General features: G+C 40.6%; 1 protein-coding gene across 3 annotated transcripts in view; it reads right to left on the bottom strand.

Moving 5' to 3' along the window:
- Window positions 1-17,890, bottom strand: part of STK32A (serine/threonine kinase 32A) — a 107,847-nt gene that overhangs the window by 56,108 nt on the left and 33,849 nt on the right. For all 3 annotated transcript variants that reach the window (XM_067463711.1, XM_060765136.2, XM_060765137.2), the window contains exons 3-4: window positions 6,229-6,284; window positions 3,409-3,560 (exon numbers count right to left, since the gene is read on the bottom strand). In XM_067463711.1, the coding sequence (XP_067319812.1) occupies window positions 3,409-3,560; window positions 6,229-6,284 (208 nt within the window). The remainder of the gene's footprint in view (window positions 1-3,408; window positions 3,561-6,228; window positions 6,285-17,890) is intronic.

Raw genomic sequence — 17,890 nt, 5'->3', positions numbered from 1 at the left:
CATGGGGGACAGAATAGACCCTTGCAGAACCCCACAGGTCAATGGTCAGGGGTCCTAGCAGGAGTCCCCCAGCTTCACTGACTGGGAACGACCCTCCAGGAAGGACCAGAGCCATAGTAAAACCGTGCCCCCGAATCCCATCCCAGCGAGTCTCCCCAGAAGGATACAATGGTTGATGGTATCCAAGAGAACGAGCAGGGTCACACTCACCCTGTCCAGTTCCCTGCGGAGGTCATCCACCAAGGCGACCAAAGTATAAACTAGGTTTATATTGAGTATATACAGTATTATTTATTTACCATATTTGTACTCCACCCTTCTCAACCCCGAGGGTTGGATTATGGTTACCTTGATGGGTTTTCCTGAAATCTTATTGATATATTTCTGTCAGACTTTGCATTATATAACAAAAGCTTCAATTGCTTTTGTTATATCTCTCATTATTCATGCCACTCCATTTCTTTCTGGATTTTCATGTCCTGAGTAAAATACTGTATAATTATGTGACTCAAAATGCCCCTTTTCTTATTTTGTTAACCCCAATTCCTGCAATGTATATACATTTCAATTCTTGTTTTATTATTCATGCATCTCACATTCCATGTTCCTTTAACACATGTTGTGCAGTTTCTAACTTTTCTTTCAGCTCAGAGAACATCAACAATGCAATATGCATGTAATGGTTTAAATATTCTAAGGCTTCACATTTGCTAGAAGAGCAGTGTAATGTTTTGCTAAATAAATAGGTACATTAATATTCTATAGAAATGCTATATAAAGGCTTAGTCTTCATGTTTATTGATAAAAAATGCAATCCTAAAAGTTTAAACCACAAAACAGACCTCTCATTGTCAGCTAGGCCCACTCCCTATAATTATGGACTGACCAGAAACCCAGAAAGGGCTAAAGGCTGTTTCTTGATTCATCTGTGAAACCCAGAATGATATCCTCTGTTCTAGATGACCTTGAGATTCAGAACAAGTATGGAAAGAGATACTCTTAAAAAGCAATGACAAGGAGGCAATAGGAGGCATGGTGTATGGCACAGCTTACAAAAGGCGTCAACATAACTCATAAACACGCACATGAATCGGCTAGAAGAAACAACTGTTTGTTTTAGGTGGGACAACCTTTGCTATGCAGAAGGCTCCAGGTTCAGTTCCTCTGATGTCTCCAGATAATGCCAAGAAATAATCTGCCTAAAGCTCTAAAGAACTACTGCCCTTCACTGCCAATACTACTTGACTGTATGGGCCAACTTGACATATGGTAGACGTCAATGCTCTTATGCAACTATTGCTAGTGAGGATGGTTTCCCCTTTCTTCTCTTCTTGTCGTGTCCTCCAAAGTCCTGCCATCTGCCCAGCTCTTCTACAACTCATTACTTTTAAGCATCAAGCAATATGCAGAAGAACTGTTTGAGGATCTGCATTCGATTCTCTTTCATGGTTCCTTTCTGCTTCATAAATATTGGAGCTGTTCTGGTATTCAGAAAAGGGTGCATATTAGATGACTACCTGCAGGGGTGCAGCATGAAATCAATACCATTCAAGTAGTAGGAACTAGATTTTAAGGTTAACTAGACAGCACAGAGAGCACTAAGAAACAGGGACAGTGGACTGCAGTTAGAGCAGGCAAAGGAAAACAATCTGTTTACAGAAGACTGCAGGAGAGCTAGCACAGTTAAGAAGATGACTGGTTTCCTAGGACATTCAGTAGGGTGAACATTATTTCTCTCTTTCTATTATTGACATTCTAAGACTCTGCTGTGAAACAGAATGAGTGTGGATCATAGTTATCAGTAGCATGAAAATGCGAGTGTTAATATCTTTAAGCGACAACAATACTTGGGCAGGTAAGAAGTTCAATCAAAGATCTTGTCAATCACATCCCAAAACATTGGTATAGAATCATGTGCAACATGCTGTGCCTGTAACATTTCAGCAGGGCCAGTCCTACCATTAGATGGACTGAGGCCACGGCCTTAGGAGGCAGATGCAAGGAGCAGCTTCCTCAATGTTCCTCAGTTTTCCAACCATTTCCCTATGTAATTGGAAGGCAGAACTGGAAGTACCACAAAACCTGCCCCAGGCCTATAAATGAGCATATTAAAGTAAAAGTCTCCAATGTAGAAATATGGATAAGTTGCCAGCCTGGTCAGTTTCTGTGCATGGACTGGGATGGATGACTCTCTTGTCCTTTGCTTCAGGCAGCAAATGTATTGGGCTGAGCCTGCATTTCAGACTACAGGTGGGAGTTGTATGCTTGAATATTTCCCCCTCCCTCTCTATCTCTGAGAGTGCCTTAGACTACGAGAAGATCCGACCAGTCCATACTTCCGGAAATAAAGCCCAACTGCTTGCTAGAGGGAAGGATATTAGAGGCAAAGATGAAGTAATTTGGCCACATCATGAGAAGACAGGAAAGCATAGAGAAGACAATGGTGCTGGGGAAAATGGAAGGAAAAAGGAAGATGGATCAACCAAGGGCAAGATGGATAGATGGAATTCTTGAAGAGACTGGCTTGCCTCTGAAGGAGCTGGGGGTGGTGATGGCTGGCAGGGAGCTCTGGCGTGGGCTGGTCCATGAGGTCACAAAGAGTCGGAAGTGACTGAACGAATAAACAACAACAACCCTCTCTATATCACATGGAAACTATGGTTAGACAGAGGGATCTAACCTAGCCTAATATCTAAAAAGAACATTTTACTAATCTGTAACTGTAGTTCTTCCACTGATGATCTGTGAAATCACACAACAAGCTAACATCACATTTGTGTAATTCACAAAGATCATGAAGAAGAAGGACATATTGCTTGTCTGTAACTGTAATTCTTTGAGTAGTCATCAGTTAAATCACACAAACAGGAGACTAGCTTGTTGTATGATTCACCGAGACCAAGAAGAAAATGGCTAGTTTTCTACATGCAAGAAGTGCCTTTGCATAGGGAACCATTCCTTTAGCCAAGGCTTTTTGCAACCAAAGTTTATTTCCCAAACAAGGTAATCTTATCTCTAGATCTAGCACATCTGCTATTTGGCCAAAAATATTACAATTTCTACTGTGAAAGAAATAAAGTCAAAACAGCATGACGCATGGAGATAGCAGGAGTTATGGCAGGAACTGAACAGGGGGTTCTATTACCAAGGCAAGTGCCTTGCTTTAGAAATGCATCTGAATTGCAGGTTGCCCTGAAGCCTGCTGTTTCTCTTAATGGGCACTCAAAGAAAATTGGGTTACACCAGCTGTAAAAGTAAGCCAACAAACATTGTAGAGATAAATCAATCATTGCGACACAGTTAAAATGGAAATATCAAGCAGAACCAAGCATTCAGAGAGGACCAGGCCACATTATCTCAGGGAAATCATGGAAAAATGTGCTTCACTGGCAAGCCCATGCTTCTTACCACAAATTCACAAGGAAAGGATGCTCCAGCCCCTGCATGATCTGTAGTTCTTTGAAGACATTTCTCACTTCATTCCGCTCTACACACTTCTGCTTGTTCATATATTTCATGGCATACATTTTCTTGGTGTCATTCTTCTGAACAATGCATACCTACAGGAACAAATCGCAGCAACACGTTCTATAAAGCGAATCATAGAATCATAGAGGGGCCATCTAATCTGGTGGGCCATCTAATCCAACCCCCTGCCAAGAAAAAGGAAAATCGCATTCAAAGCACCCCCAAAAGATGGCCACCCATTCTCTGTTTAAAAGCCTTCTCCCTCTTCCCTATGACTTCCCCTGACATATTTATACATGGCCATCATGTCTTCTCTCAGCCTTCTCTTCTTCAGGCAAAACATGCCCAGCTTTTTAAGCCACTCCTCATAGGGCTTGTTCTCCAGACCCTTGATCATTTTAGTTGCTCTCTTCTGGGCACATTCCAGCTTGTTGACATCTCCCTTCAATTGCGGTGCCCTGAATTGGACACAGTATTCCAGGTGTGGTCTGACCAAGGCAGAATAGAGGGATAGCATGACTTCCCTGGATCTAAACACTAGACTCCTATTGATACAGGCCAAAATCCCATTGGCTATTTTTGCCGCCACATGACATTGTTGGCTCATGTTTAACTTGTTGTCCACAAGGAGTACAAGATCTTTTTCACATGCATTGCTGTCGAGCCAGGCGGACCCCATTCTGTATCTTTGTATTTCATTTTTTCTGCCTAAGTGGAGTGTCTTGCAGTTGAACTTCGTGTTGTTAGTTTTGGCCCATCTCTCTAATCTGTCAAGATCATTTTGAATCTCCTGTCTTCTGGGGTATTCGCTATCCCTCCCAATTTGGTGTTGTCTGCAAACTTGAGAAGGCATGATCAACATGAGGATGAAGAATCTGGAGGACAATACTCTTGAGATCCTGTCTAATCTTGAATGCTAAGCATCCCTGGTTAGGACTAGGACTTGGTTAGGAAACTGTCAATGAATACCACATGCTGTAGGCTATATTTCAGAGGAATAAAGTGGCAATATTCCTAACCTAAGAAATTCCTGGGGTCACTATAAATCAGAAAGATACTCTAAGGCACAAATATATTCACAGAGGAAGGCACGTGGATTCCTATGATTTTCTACTTATGAAAGAACGACTGCCATTGTGTTACTTTATTTATTAAACTCTGTTTTTATCTGGTGTAATCTAACCTCACAGCCAACGTAGCCTGCTGTGATGGCAAAATAGACTGATACGTTGTTGCTATTATGCGAAAAGTAATAAGGTGAAAGATTTTAGTTTTTCAATGGAGTTTATTCAGTCTGCCTGCTTCACTGATTTGATTGCCAGCTGATTTATCTAGTCTTGCTCAGATGTTTTCTCCAATTTACCAGTGTTCCCTAACCCTCACTATGTACAGCAGCCACCTTTCCTTATTACAACATATTGGGCTTCCTTGCTGTTTTGAGCAATGTTGTCATGACAGTTTCCAGGATCAAATTTTAATCAAAAAATGGAGAACTCATCCAAATGCACCTGTCTTACAATCAAAGTGGGATCTTTCATTGCACCCTGTTCTGTTCTGCTAAAAATGCAGGGGAGTGGAAGGGTGGAGGAATGTATTTCCCCTCAAGGCTTGCATTCCCTTGAGATTCATCTGTCCATGACTTGCATGGGGAGCAGTCAATGCTACAGCAGCAGTAGATGGGCCAGAACCTTTCTCCCTTCTTTTCAATCCTCCTCTCTCTCATCCTTTCTTTTCCATCATGTCCATAAACACATTCCCACTCCCTCCTCCCTCTTGCTCTTAAAAGAGGCCACACAAGACTTCTGAACAATGTGCCCCATAACAAGGGAGGTCATTCACATTATACAATTATAGCAGTATGATGCCACTTTGACAGCCATGTTTCTGGACCATGAAATTCTAGGATTGTTAGTTAAGAGGAAGGGATGATCAGTCAGGGAACTCCTCTGATGTTTCTGAACAAACCACAAATTCTAGGATGCAGTCAAGGCAGGTTTTGTTTGTGTCAGGAGTGACTTGAGAAACTGCAAGTTGCTTATGGTGTGAGATAATCTGCAAGGACGTTGCCTAGGGGACGCCCGGATATTTTGATATTTTACCATCCTTGTGGGAGGCTTTCTTCCCTCATATCCCCACATGGGGAGCTGGAACTGACAGAAGGAGCTCATCCGTGCTCTACCTGGATTTGAACCTCCAGCCTGTTGGTCTTCAGTCCTGCCAGCTCAAGGATTTGACCCACTACACCACCGGGGGCTCTGTCAAGGGAGTTAAAGTGGGATCATAACACCATAACTGTATAATGCGAATGGACCCCAAGGCAAGATTTATCTCCCCCCAGAATGCAGAGACTGAACACCACTTCTTCTTAAACATCAAATAATTTCCCCCTACATGCCTTTCAAAAAAGCAAAAGGCTGGTGGCAGAGGAAAAGAAGGCAAAATGCCAGAATGACTTGATTTACTCCTGCGCAATATCACTCTTCGCCGGATGTTTACACATAAATGCAGCAGCTCTGGTTTATCAATAAGAATGGTTTAATATCCTGTAATATAATTTTAAGATTCTGGACATACAAGGCTCTGGTTCTTCTCAGTATTTAAGGAGATAAGGCAATGCAATATTCTCTAAAGCCTGCTTATTTTTGTCTGCCTTGTTATTTTCAGTAGGAGGTTTCTCTCTCTTTCTTTCTTTCTTTCTTTCTTTCTTTCTTTCTTTCTTTCTTTCTTTTGGACCCAGCATGCTATTTGCAACAAACATACCTTTCCAAAACTGCCTTTCCCAATGGCTCGCAAAATTTCAAAGTGGTCAAAGGTAACTGCAAAGAGGAACAAAATGTGTTTTTAAAATAAAAGCTTCAGCCATTCAATATTAATATAACTTTCAAAATCATTACACAGTAAAAGAAAATTGCTGCTTCATCATCAATACAAAACCTTACCTGTTTACTCCAAAAAGAGCTAATGTTGCTCAACAAATTGCCCTATTGTTTGTTAAATTAATATTCCTCCTCCACATTCTTTCCTATAAATAGATTTCTTATTATGGAAAATGTATCCACTTTTTAAAAATGGAATTCAATTTTATTAGAATTTAATGTATGGGGATAACGAGTGCAAAGAGTTGACTTTTCAGATATTCTCTCCTTATATTATAACAATTGTAACAAAATTATAACAATATAATTATTTTTTTCTGAACCAAGTTCTGAATCTAATTCAGTTCTTTCAAACTAGGGTTACACTATGTAACAAAATTTGAAAATGTCCTATTCCTGCTTTGAAAGTGATATTTCCTGTTTAATTGTGCAGTACTTACTTTGAAAGAAGTTGTTATATTCCAAGGACTTTGTTTTTGTGGCTGCCACAATCTGTGTTGAATTGGTCAAGACTCTATGAGATATTCATTGAAAAGCTATAGCAATATGTGCTGTAGGGTGTACCACAAAAACAAAAAGTTTTTGCAGTTTAGTAAACCTTTTCCCTGTTTTTATGAGAGAACCAATTAGCAAATGACATTTATAACCCAGGAACAAAAATTGTGTTGCATAGTGTAAAATCAACTCTTTTGAGAGAAAATAGAACAACAAATGTTTGGCTTAATATAATTTGCAGGAAAAAAAATGTAATCTATTTGACAGAAAGTGTGCTGTAAATATTTCTAATACGTAAATATTTAGAATACAACTTTTTGATCTGAACCCTTGAAAGATTTGATTTCATAGCTGTAAAAGGTAGCCATTATAGCTACTGTTATACGAAAGATGGCTCCAGAATCGTATTTTGACATCAATTTTCCTGCAAAATCATGTGTCACCTAAAATCGTACGGTTAGGCTAAAAATGAGAGGTAAGAGAAATATATACCGGAGCAAAGTAGACACTGTCTTTAAAGACTACACATTTTTCACCAATAGTTTTGACTGCAATTGTGATGTGATGTTTTCCACATGGTCAGTGTCACATTTTTTTTTGTTTTGTTTGTTTTTGTGTGTGTCAGGAGCAACTTGAGAAACTGCAAGTCACTTCTGGTGTGAGATAATTGGTTGTCTACAAGGATGTTGCCCAGGGGACACCTGGATGTTTTTGATGTTTTTACAATCCTTGTAGGAGGCTTCTCTCATGTCCCCACAAGGGGAGCTGGAGCTGACAGAGGGAACTCATCCATGCTCTCCCTGGAGTTGAACCTCTGACCTGTTGGTATTCAATCCTGTCGGCACAAGGGTTTAACCCATTGTGCCACCGGAGGCTCCATTTTGGTTATGGGAGGGGAAGCTGTGTTAATCTGTTGCAGCAAAAACAACTGTGTCTTGTGGCACCTTAAACACTTGTCATAATCATTTGTGGATTTTGGATATATGGACTTGGCACATATTTGCACATGTGCCCAGGAGAACAGTGGAAATACGATATTATCCTGAGCTTAGATCAAGTTTACTTTCCAGACACCACTTGAAAACAACACAATGGAAAAAGATAGCACCATGTCACACTAGAACTAAGCATATTTACATCCTCCCAGCTTCCAGTTAAGAACATACTACAAAATGTATCTACAGTAGAGTTTCACAAACAGGATTCCATTAAATCCGAGGGCTGCATAGGAGGTCAATAAGAGTCCCACAAAAAATTGTGATGGGAATTAACACAACTTTCCACAGAAAGTTTAGGATTGGGCAATTTGATATTACCTGGAAACATACATTTTGGAACCTCAGGAAGAGGTATAGACAGGCAGGATGGCTGATGATTCTAAATTAATAGCTTTGAATTTTGATCATAATAACTCAAATTCTTTGAGACAAGTAAAGATAAGACAGCACTAAACTTATAGCCATTAGCTGAGAAATGGTCATAATGAGAACAGCCTGATCTTCATACCAGTGACAAACATAACAGCACTTAAATCTCATTAGGGGGCTGATTTGAGGCACCGAATCAAGGTTGCAGATTACCAACAACGTATTGACCTTAATTACTGTGACCCTGGAACTGTCACGTACTGCCAAAGTGACAGAGCCTGAAATTACAGAGTTAATTTGCCACATCCGTCTGTTCATTGCCAACCAATTAAGATGTGGAATAGAAGAGACCATGTGTTTGACCGGCTTTTGCCCCCAAACCACTACAGCAGCTAAGGATAATACAACCCAATGAAGAGCTAGATGTGATGGATTTAAAACAACAATGGTCTAGAGACATTTAAAAGTATATAGAGTTTGTGCCATAACTACTCAGGTGGTGCAATGTATTTAAAATTGTTTGTAGACTGAAGAAAAAGTAAGAGTTGGATGATTTTAATATTAACTGTATGCAGCATTTGAGGAACAATGTTGGTCTGAAAACCTTGAAGGCTAATGGCCACGCTGCAGATCCCAGTGTCCCATGGAGAACCCATTCTCCTTGCCACAACCACCAGCAAAACCTCTGACCTAAGACTCTGAACCTGAGTCAGAGATAACATTCTCCAATGATCAGGAAGAAGGCAGCTCTTGGGAGGCAGTTTGGCCTAAGGTGACCTACCACCCAAACAAGCAACTGTCCAAGCAATAGCTCTGTTCAGAGTATTCCAGGTGATTTCACGTGCCTAACTCACCCTCACATATCTGTCATTGTTGATTATTGTTAGGTCAGGATATCTAGGGTCTAAGAAAAGAGAGCAGCATCCAGTTTCACCAACTGAATGTTTTATATGTCACACTATTTTGATCATCCATTGTCTACTCCAACACACATATTGTTGCTTAAACAATTTATTGTCGAAGGTTTTCATGGATGGAATCACTGGGTTCCACTTCATAGAAAAAATCAACGATCTCAAGCTAAATACCAACGACAAACTGATCAGCTTCGATGTGGTGTCCCTATTTACCATGGTCCTGGTAGTAGACACCATTGCACTAATCAACCAGAGGTTCCTAGAAGACATCACAGCTCTGTTTCACCATTGCCTCACCACCAGCTACTTTAGTGGGACAATGAATTCTATGAACGGAAAGATGGAGTAGCTATGGGGAGCCCTCTCAGCCCAGTCATAGCTAATTTCTACATGGAACACTTTGAAAAACAAGCCCTGGAAACAGCAACAAAAAAGCCCACTATATGGTTCAGATATTTAGATGACACTTTCACCATTTGGAGCCATGGGGAAGAAGAACTCAACAGGTTCCTGGACCATCTTAACAGCATCCACCCAAACATCCAGTTCACCATGGAAAAAGAAAATGAAGGAAGACTGCCTTTTCTAGATGTCCTAGTCATCCGCAAACCAGATCAACAATTGGGTCACACCGTTTACAGAAAACCCACACATAGAGATAGATATCTACATAAAAACTCCAACCATCACCCAAGTCAAAAAAGAAGCACCATTAAAGCCTTGGCAGACCGTGCAAAAAGAATCTGCGAACCCCACGTCCTTCAAGATGAACTGAACCACCTCAACTGGGCTCTACAGGCCAATGGATACTCCACCTCAGACATCAGAAGAGCTGGAAGACCAAGAACAAGCCACAAGAATAAAGATGAAGATCCACCCAGAGGAAAAGTGTTCTTGCCATACATCAAAGGAACCACTGACCGCATAGGGAAGCTGATGAGGAAACACAACATACAAACTATCTACAGACCCACCAAGAAAATCCAACAAATGCTACATTCAGCAAAGGACAAGAGGGATTCTCTCACTTCTGCAGGAGTCTACCATGTACCATGCAGCTGTGGACAAGTCTACATAGGGACCACCAAATGCAGCATTGCCCAAACACGATTCAAGGAACATGAAAAGCACTGCAGACTACTTCAACCAGAGAAGTCAGCCATAGCAGAGCACCTGATGAACCAACCTGGACACAGTATTTTATTTGAGAACACAGAAATGCTGGACCACTCTCACAACCACCATGTCAGACTACACAGAGAAGCCATTGAAATACACAAGCATGTGGACAATTTCAACAGAAAGGAGGAAACCATGAAAATGAACAAAATCTGGGTACCAGTATTAAAAGAACCCTCTAAATTACAACAGCACAACAACAGAGAGGAAACAAACAAGGACATCTAATCACCTCTCAATAAAAGTTTGCTCCAGGCACTGTCAGGCCATTATATGCTAATCTAGGTGAACCGACTTGGATACAACGTATTATTTGAGAACACAGAAATGCTGGACCACTCTAACAACTACCATGTCAGGCTACACAGAGAAGCCACTGAAATCCACAAGCATGTGGACAGTTTCAAAAGAAAGGAAGAAACCATGAAAATGAACCAAATCTGGCTACCAATATTAAAAAAACTCTAAAATCAGAACAGTAAATAAAAAACAACACTCAAAAACAAGGGGATTCCAGACAAGAAACAATCTGGACCAGCTAATCACCTCTCAACAAAGGATTCCCCCAGGCAGTAAGAAGCCAGACCTTGAAACTGCTAGGCCGTTAAATGCTAATCAAGGTGGCCAATTGAAACATTCACACCTAATTCCAAGAGACAAGAGTTCTTTCTCCCACTCTGGACATTCCACGGATATATAAACCTAATTTTCCTAGTTTCCAACAGACCTCCCAGCCTCTGAAGATGCCTGTCATAGATGTAGGTGAAACGTCAGGAGATAATGCTTCTGGAACATGGCCATACAGCCTGGAAAACAACAATCAAGCTTCAACACTTCTTGTCAACTATTGAACTTCGGGGAAAAATAGTTTAACTATATTACTATACTTCATTCAAAGTACTGCTTATTCTGGCAGTGGACATTTTATTCATTGCCTATGAAGACAATTGAAGTGACATTCCATTCAAGATGAACAAATAGTTTGGAACATCTAACACTTTCCCCTTGCTGAAGAACACAACTAAGTCTTCCCATTTTTTAGAAAAAGACATCCAGCCATTAAGGTGGCGCAGTGGGTTAAATTCCTGTGCCGGCAGGACTGAAGACCGACAGGTCGCAGGTTCGAATATGGGAAGAGGCAGATGAGCTCCCTCTATCAGCTCCAACTCCTCATGTGGGGACATGAGAGAAGCCTCTCACAAGGATGTTGAAAACATCAAAATCATCCGGGCGTCCCCTGGGCAACATCCTTGCAGACAGCCAATTCTCTCACACCAGAAGTGACTTGCAGTTTCTCAAGTCACTCCTGACACGACAAAAAAAAATAGCTGGCAACCATCAAGGTATTATCCACCATCAAAAATTATTATGCACATTTAGCATTCCATACATTTAATAATCCAACTGTGTGGGAACATTAAAATTGGTCTATCAACAATCAACAAAAACTGTCCCAGTTTAATACACAGCCAAACAAATTGAAATTTGGGTGGTTTTTAGCAAACTTTGTTAGAAAATTCCTTTGATGAAATCAGGTATTTTTCAGATCAGACATCTGGTCAGCTACACACAAATGTGCTTCTCTCCTAGCTAAACTGAAAAGTGAAAACCTATAATTACTTCTATCCAAGTAAACCGAACTTCTAAAGCTTCTGACAACATTCAGATTCTTTCACGGTTTCTGCTGTTCACCAGCACAGTTCAAATGGCCTGAACATAGTGAATGACACGGAAGTTCTCAGTAAGTTCTCAGGCACTGTGCCTAGGCTGTATCACTGTGATAACAACAACAACAACAACAACAACAACAACTTTATTTGTAGACTGCCCTATCTCCCCAAAAGGACTCAGGGTGGTTTCCAATACGTATGGCAAATATTCAGTGACTACAAAGAACAAATAAGTAAAGTACATCAAAACAAAATACATCAAACAATATACAAACAACCTAACTGTAAACTTAATACCAAACAAATTAACCAAAAATACAACTTAAATAAACCATAACCAACATAATCATATAGTATAAATTAAAAGGATAAAATATTTTTAACCTTTTAAAAGCTAAGATCTTATTAAAACCTTGCTAAGTACATCTTCAAGTCCGCACCAAAAACAACAAGAAAAATGGGACTATCTTTCAATATACATAAACTAGCCTATCTGGAGAATGGTTTCTAGGTAGGTTTTCTCCCTTTGTAGTTTGTAGGATTCTTTTTCTCTCTCGGTCTTTCTGTGTGAGGGAATGTTCCTTTATGTCACACACATTTTCAGCAGTTTAAAATGGAACAGGTAATACATCATACTGAGAACTCTGTTTCAAAGGCAAATGAAGGTCAAACCTGTAATACCATGCAATAAACAGGACGTACTATGGAACGTAATGCTACACATGGTAGTTTTACATGGGCAAAATGTAGCATCTACACTGACAATTGTAGGCTACTATGACTGATCTAAACAACTTTTTGCAATATATTAAAACACATTACATGTTTTTAACTTTTCTGTAATCAGCAGCTGTGCCTTAAGTATATTCTATGGGAAAAAACAATGGCATCATTGTTTTTCTCCATGTAACAACCAAAGCCCCTAGAGATGCCTGATTAAAAGAACACAATTATCTTTTTCAACAGTCATGGCTCTGAAAATCCCGGAAAGTGTTCTAGATGAATAACTGATGTCTAAGCCGGCCTCTGCATAAATCTAGCCAGAACTATTAGACAAATCCATCACCCAAACACCCTATTCAACTAATAGGAAAATGCACTTGAACAACAAACACATTGCTTATTCAAAACACATGTATTTGACATCTCAATGAACATTCTATTTCATTTAAGCTTCGCATTTTGTTTTAAAGCAAATAAAAATTTTCCAAATTTTACAGGTAGTAATACCAAACAAAATTTCCTTAACAATCATTTTTTTTAGGTTAGATCTACCCGAATAGATCAAGCTTTTAATGCAATTTTTCTGCTTCTTGGCAGGGGGTTGGACTCCATGGCCCATGAGGTCTCTTCCAACTTTATGATTCTATACTGATATTCTGGATCACACAACCATCACCAGTCAGCCACTGCAGAAGTGAGAGGGAGCCCCACTACCCAATAGTGCCAAATGCAGTTAGGCTGCTGGGTGGCCACGCTTTCTGTCCGTTCCCCCCCCCCCCCCCCTGCTCACACACACATTGGTTTAGTGGCGTCCTATCTGTTTGCCATCACAAGCAGTGACATTGGCTGGGGTGCTAGGGCATCGGGGGGGGGGGGTTGAATTCCCATTTTCCTCTCCCTCTCCCTTCTCAGTGTGCCCCACAATGGACAGGTAGGACCCATGTCACATCTGGAGACCACTGCAACACAGATGGGGAGGAGAGGGGTGCCGTCCCATGTACCTGGGATGGCAGTGGAGGCAGTAGAGGCCAGTTTTGTTTCAGAACCACTCTAACTGTTCCCACAGACCCAAAGTCAGAGGATAATTCAAATTATATGCCAGAATTGAGACTTTCCCTTGACTATGCATTATGGTCATGATCCAAGTAACTCCAGCTTAGCCTTGTGAAGTGTTTGGTTGTCACGGAGCTCCACTAGCCTGTGGCCTTAGTCATGCTTCCAGATAAATATGCATCAAGTCATGAATGTTGGGAGCTTTGTGTCAGCTGAGTGACACCTAGACCCTTATTAAAATTGAACTTAAGAAAGATATGAAAGTGTGGCCAGGACTCTAGTTTCACACTTTTTGAGAGAGTTGAGGAGTTGCATATAAACACTTTGGAAAATTTGGCTTCAAAGAGTAATATGACACACTGACTTCCATACGACAGGATCCCAAGATAGTCTTTACCTTGAACCCACCCAACAGAAGTTTGTGGCTGGTGCCACCTTAAGTCACAAAAACTATAATGCAAGTTTTCTCAACAAAATTTCTATGGAAACACTATCACTGAGCTAATTAAGTTAAAAGAATAAGTGGGCCATATAGATAACTACATATTTTGAAGTCCATCCAGAAAGAATAAGAGAAGAGGGTGCAGTCATTATCCAGTAATTGCAATCATCATCCAAACCAGGACAGGGCTATAGATTTATATGCCACGATTATGATAAGGCTTGATTGGCACTTTACAAAGATTGTCCAGCTGAGTAGCAAAACAGAGGAGATTAGAGTCTTCAGCTTCCACAATCATACCCCACCACTCGTTGGGAAAGCAGCCGAGCAACCAGGGAATAGCAAAGTGACTCAGAGCTCCATTGTTAAGATGAAGACAGAGAATGAAATCATGTTCTCCCTCCACTGCCAAACTCTTGCTGCATTCTTGGATGGTCACTGAGAATATATGCATTTGCTTAAATGTCGCATGCATGGACATACTGATATGTGAAGAGAGAGTTTTGTAGATTGATAGATGGGTGTGAATCAGGTGTGGACGTCTGAGATTTGCTTTGTCCCACATATCACAGGCAAGTGGTCTCTGGAAGCATCCTTCAGTTTCTGAGCCCTGTCCTTAACAATCTACATTGTGGTGCTGAAGAACAGCAGACCAATGCCATGCCCTCCAATTGTCCTGATTTGGCATGGGCAGACCCGATAAATCCTGTCAGACTACCTGTCAGCTGCTTAAAAAATTTCCCAGTTTATTCCACTTGTCCTCTTTAGCACTCTTATGTCAATTGTTGCCTAGTCATTTCCAACTACCCTTGGTGGTACAATGGGTTAAAACCTGGTGATGCCAGGACTGAAGACTGACATGTCAGAGGTTTGAATCCGGGGAGAGCGCAGATGAGCTCCCTCTGTCAGCTCCAGCTCCCCATGCAGGGACATGAGAGAAGCCTCCTATAAGGATCAAAACATCCAGGCGTCCCCTGGGCAATGTCCTTGCAGACGGCCAATTCTCTCACACCAGAAGCAATTTGCAGTTTCTCAAGTCGCTGCTGACATGAAAAAAAAAAAACCTTTCAGGAGCAAATTTCTCTTCTGAGAAGTAGATTTCTCTTACTTCCTGTTGTCTCACCCCTGTTCTGAACTATGAATCATTTGTAAATCAGATGTCTGTAACTCCAGGACTACCTGTATTGTTGAATACAAAAATGCACAATTGAACACAAGGAATTCATTTACTTAAAGGGGCTTTACAGACCCATAAAGCATTATATGCAGTTCCTCAAGTCACTCCTGACACGAAAAAAAACAAACTACCCCATTCTACCCAACTGCACTTAGACTCCCCATCACACCTCATTCTGTGGATAATGGTTCCATTTACAGATGAGTTTCAACTTGCTCCCAACAGCACTTACTGGCTTTTAGAACTGGGAACTCAGAATTAACTTTCTTAATGGGAACTCAGAATTAACTTTCTAACTTAGAGCTGGGAACTCAGAATTAACTTTCCACAGAAAACCTTGACCCCTTCCTCAGGTGTGTGCCCATTCCCAAAGGCCAAGCAGGCACCTGGCAATGAGACAAACGTAACAACATCCTGGAGGTGTTCAATATTTTGCAGAAGTGGAGTTTAATTGACTCCGGGAACTCAGTAATTGCCTCTTCAAATGTATTTTCACACTAATTATTTCCAAGTTCAATTAATGAGAAAACAAAAATATTTAAACCGGGGGGGGGGATCTAACTTGTCAATAGTGAGATAAATTACTTTTGGCAAGTAATTAGAATCAGAGGTTTTTCTATAAATTGCTTCCCCTTGGTTATGCATGCCAGAAATGGATAGGGAGAGTGTGTGTCACAGCTATATTGACAGCAGGTTGTGTGTGTGTCAATAATAAACCTTTGTTGTTTTTCACACCCTGAAAACTGACAGTGCAATCACTATTTTCTATGGACAGGGACATCCAATGTATTTTGAAAAGACTACTGCTTAAGCAAGATGTGTCTGCTCTTATCAAATGGAAGTTGGCGCCAACATGCTTTATGCTAGACCTTCTCATTGTTTTCACATTTATGGCAGTTGTGTCTGTGTGGAAATATCTAGAGATAAGCATTTGGGATGAAATCAGTATTTTTTGGTGTTTACTAAAGTTTTTGGACAGTTTTACATCTAGAGATGAGCTGAAATTGTTCACTTTTATTCAAGCTGCATTTCACCTGGAAGGGAAACAATGCTTCTCTTTCAAGTGGTTTTTCACATTCTTCTTGAGCACTTCAACTGTTATGAATAGCACAACATAGAGCATTAGGTGGCTACATAAAGTATCTCTCAGATCTTAACCTTACATGGTTATAGTAGGAATAAAACTGCATGTATATTGGAAGAATGGGGAAAATTGCAAAAGTAGCATTTATTCAGCCTTCCACATCCATGGATTTTGGATCCAAAGATTTCACCAGCCACAGTATCTGATTTTTTTTAAAAATTCAAAAAGCAAACCTTAATTTTGTTTTTTTTTTAATATGAGGCATGATTTTACTATAGTATTGTATATAATGTTACCTGGGTATCCATGGGTTTTGGTATCAGAGGAATCAGTATGCAAAAAAATTTCATTCAATCATACCTTTCTTCTAGAGAGCTCAGGCTACAAGAGATAATCCAGATGTTTCCAGGAAAGAGATCAGATGCTCTAGTGAGTCTAACACAGCATTTCTCAAACCAGGATTTGAGACCCCTGGGGGGATCGCAAGGGGGTTTCAGAGGGGTCACCAAAGACCTTCAGATACATATATTTTTGATGGTCTTAGGAATCCCTTTGGCAGGGAAGGCTGAAGATTTCTCCACTGGATCTTCACTTCCTTTTTGGAAACAATTGCCAAATCCTCACACCAAAAGCCCTTCTCTGTTGTGACTGGCTGGTCTCTCAGCCAAGGGGAGGGCTGTTTCTGAGATTCCAAGCAGGGAGGGGAGAGCAGGTATTCTTAGCGCATGGCAGCATGCTGCGTATGTGTGGACGAGGGAGAGAGTGTGAGGCTGGAGGGAGGCTCACGCCTGTGAGTCCCTTCAAGGCATGGGGATTCTGTGTGGGAAGTTTGGTCCAATTCTATTTTTGGTGGGGTTCAGAATGCTCTTTGATTGCAGGTAAACTATAAATCCCAGCAACTACAACTCCCAAATGACAAGGTCTATTTTCCCCAAACTCCACCTGTGTTCACATCTAAATATATTGAGTACACATGCCAAGTTTGGTCCAGATCTATCAATGTTTGAGACCACAGTGCTCTCTGGATGTAGGTGAACTACAGCTTCAAAAGTTAAGTTCAATGCCTACCAAACTTTTCCAGTATTTTCTGTTGGTCGTGGGAGTTCTCTGTGCCAAGTTTGGTTCAATTCCATCATTGGTGGAATTCAGAATACCCTTTGATTGTAGATAAAGTATAAATCCCAGCAACTACAAAATAATTTTATGGTTGGGGGTCACCACAACATGAGGAACTGTGTTAAGGGGTTGCGGCATTAGGAAGGTCGAGAATCACTGATCTAACCCATTAGCCAAGCCAAGAAAGTGATTCATTTGTTTTGGATAAACAAACAAAAGATTATTATGGGGAAATTGCATTAATTGCCATTTACAATGACATATACAATGATTCATCTTATAGAAATGGGAAATAAAGACAGTTCTGTGATTATTTTCTGTAC

The sequence above is a fragment of the Anolis sagrei genome, chromosome 2 (assembly GCF_037176765.1).
Source record: "Anolis sagrei isolate rAnoSag1 chromosome 2, rAnoSag1.mat, whole genome shotgun sequence".
Lineage (NCBI taxonomy): Eukaryota > Metazoa > Chordata > Lepidosauria > Squamata > Dactyloidae > Anolis > Anolis sagrei.
The sequence above is the reverse complement of the archived record's forward strand: the minus strand, read 5'-3'. Positions and strand labels throughout refer to the sequence as shown.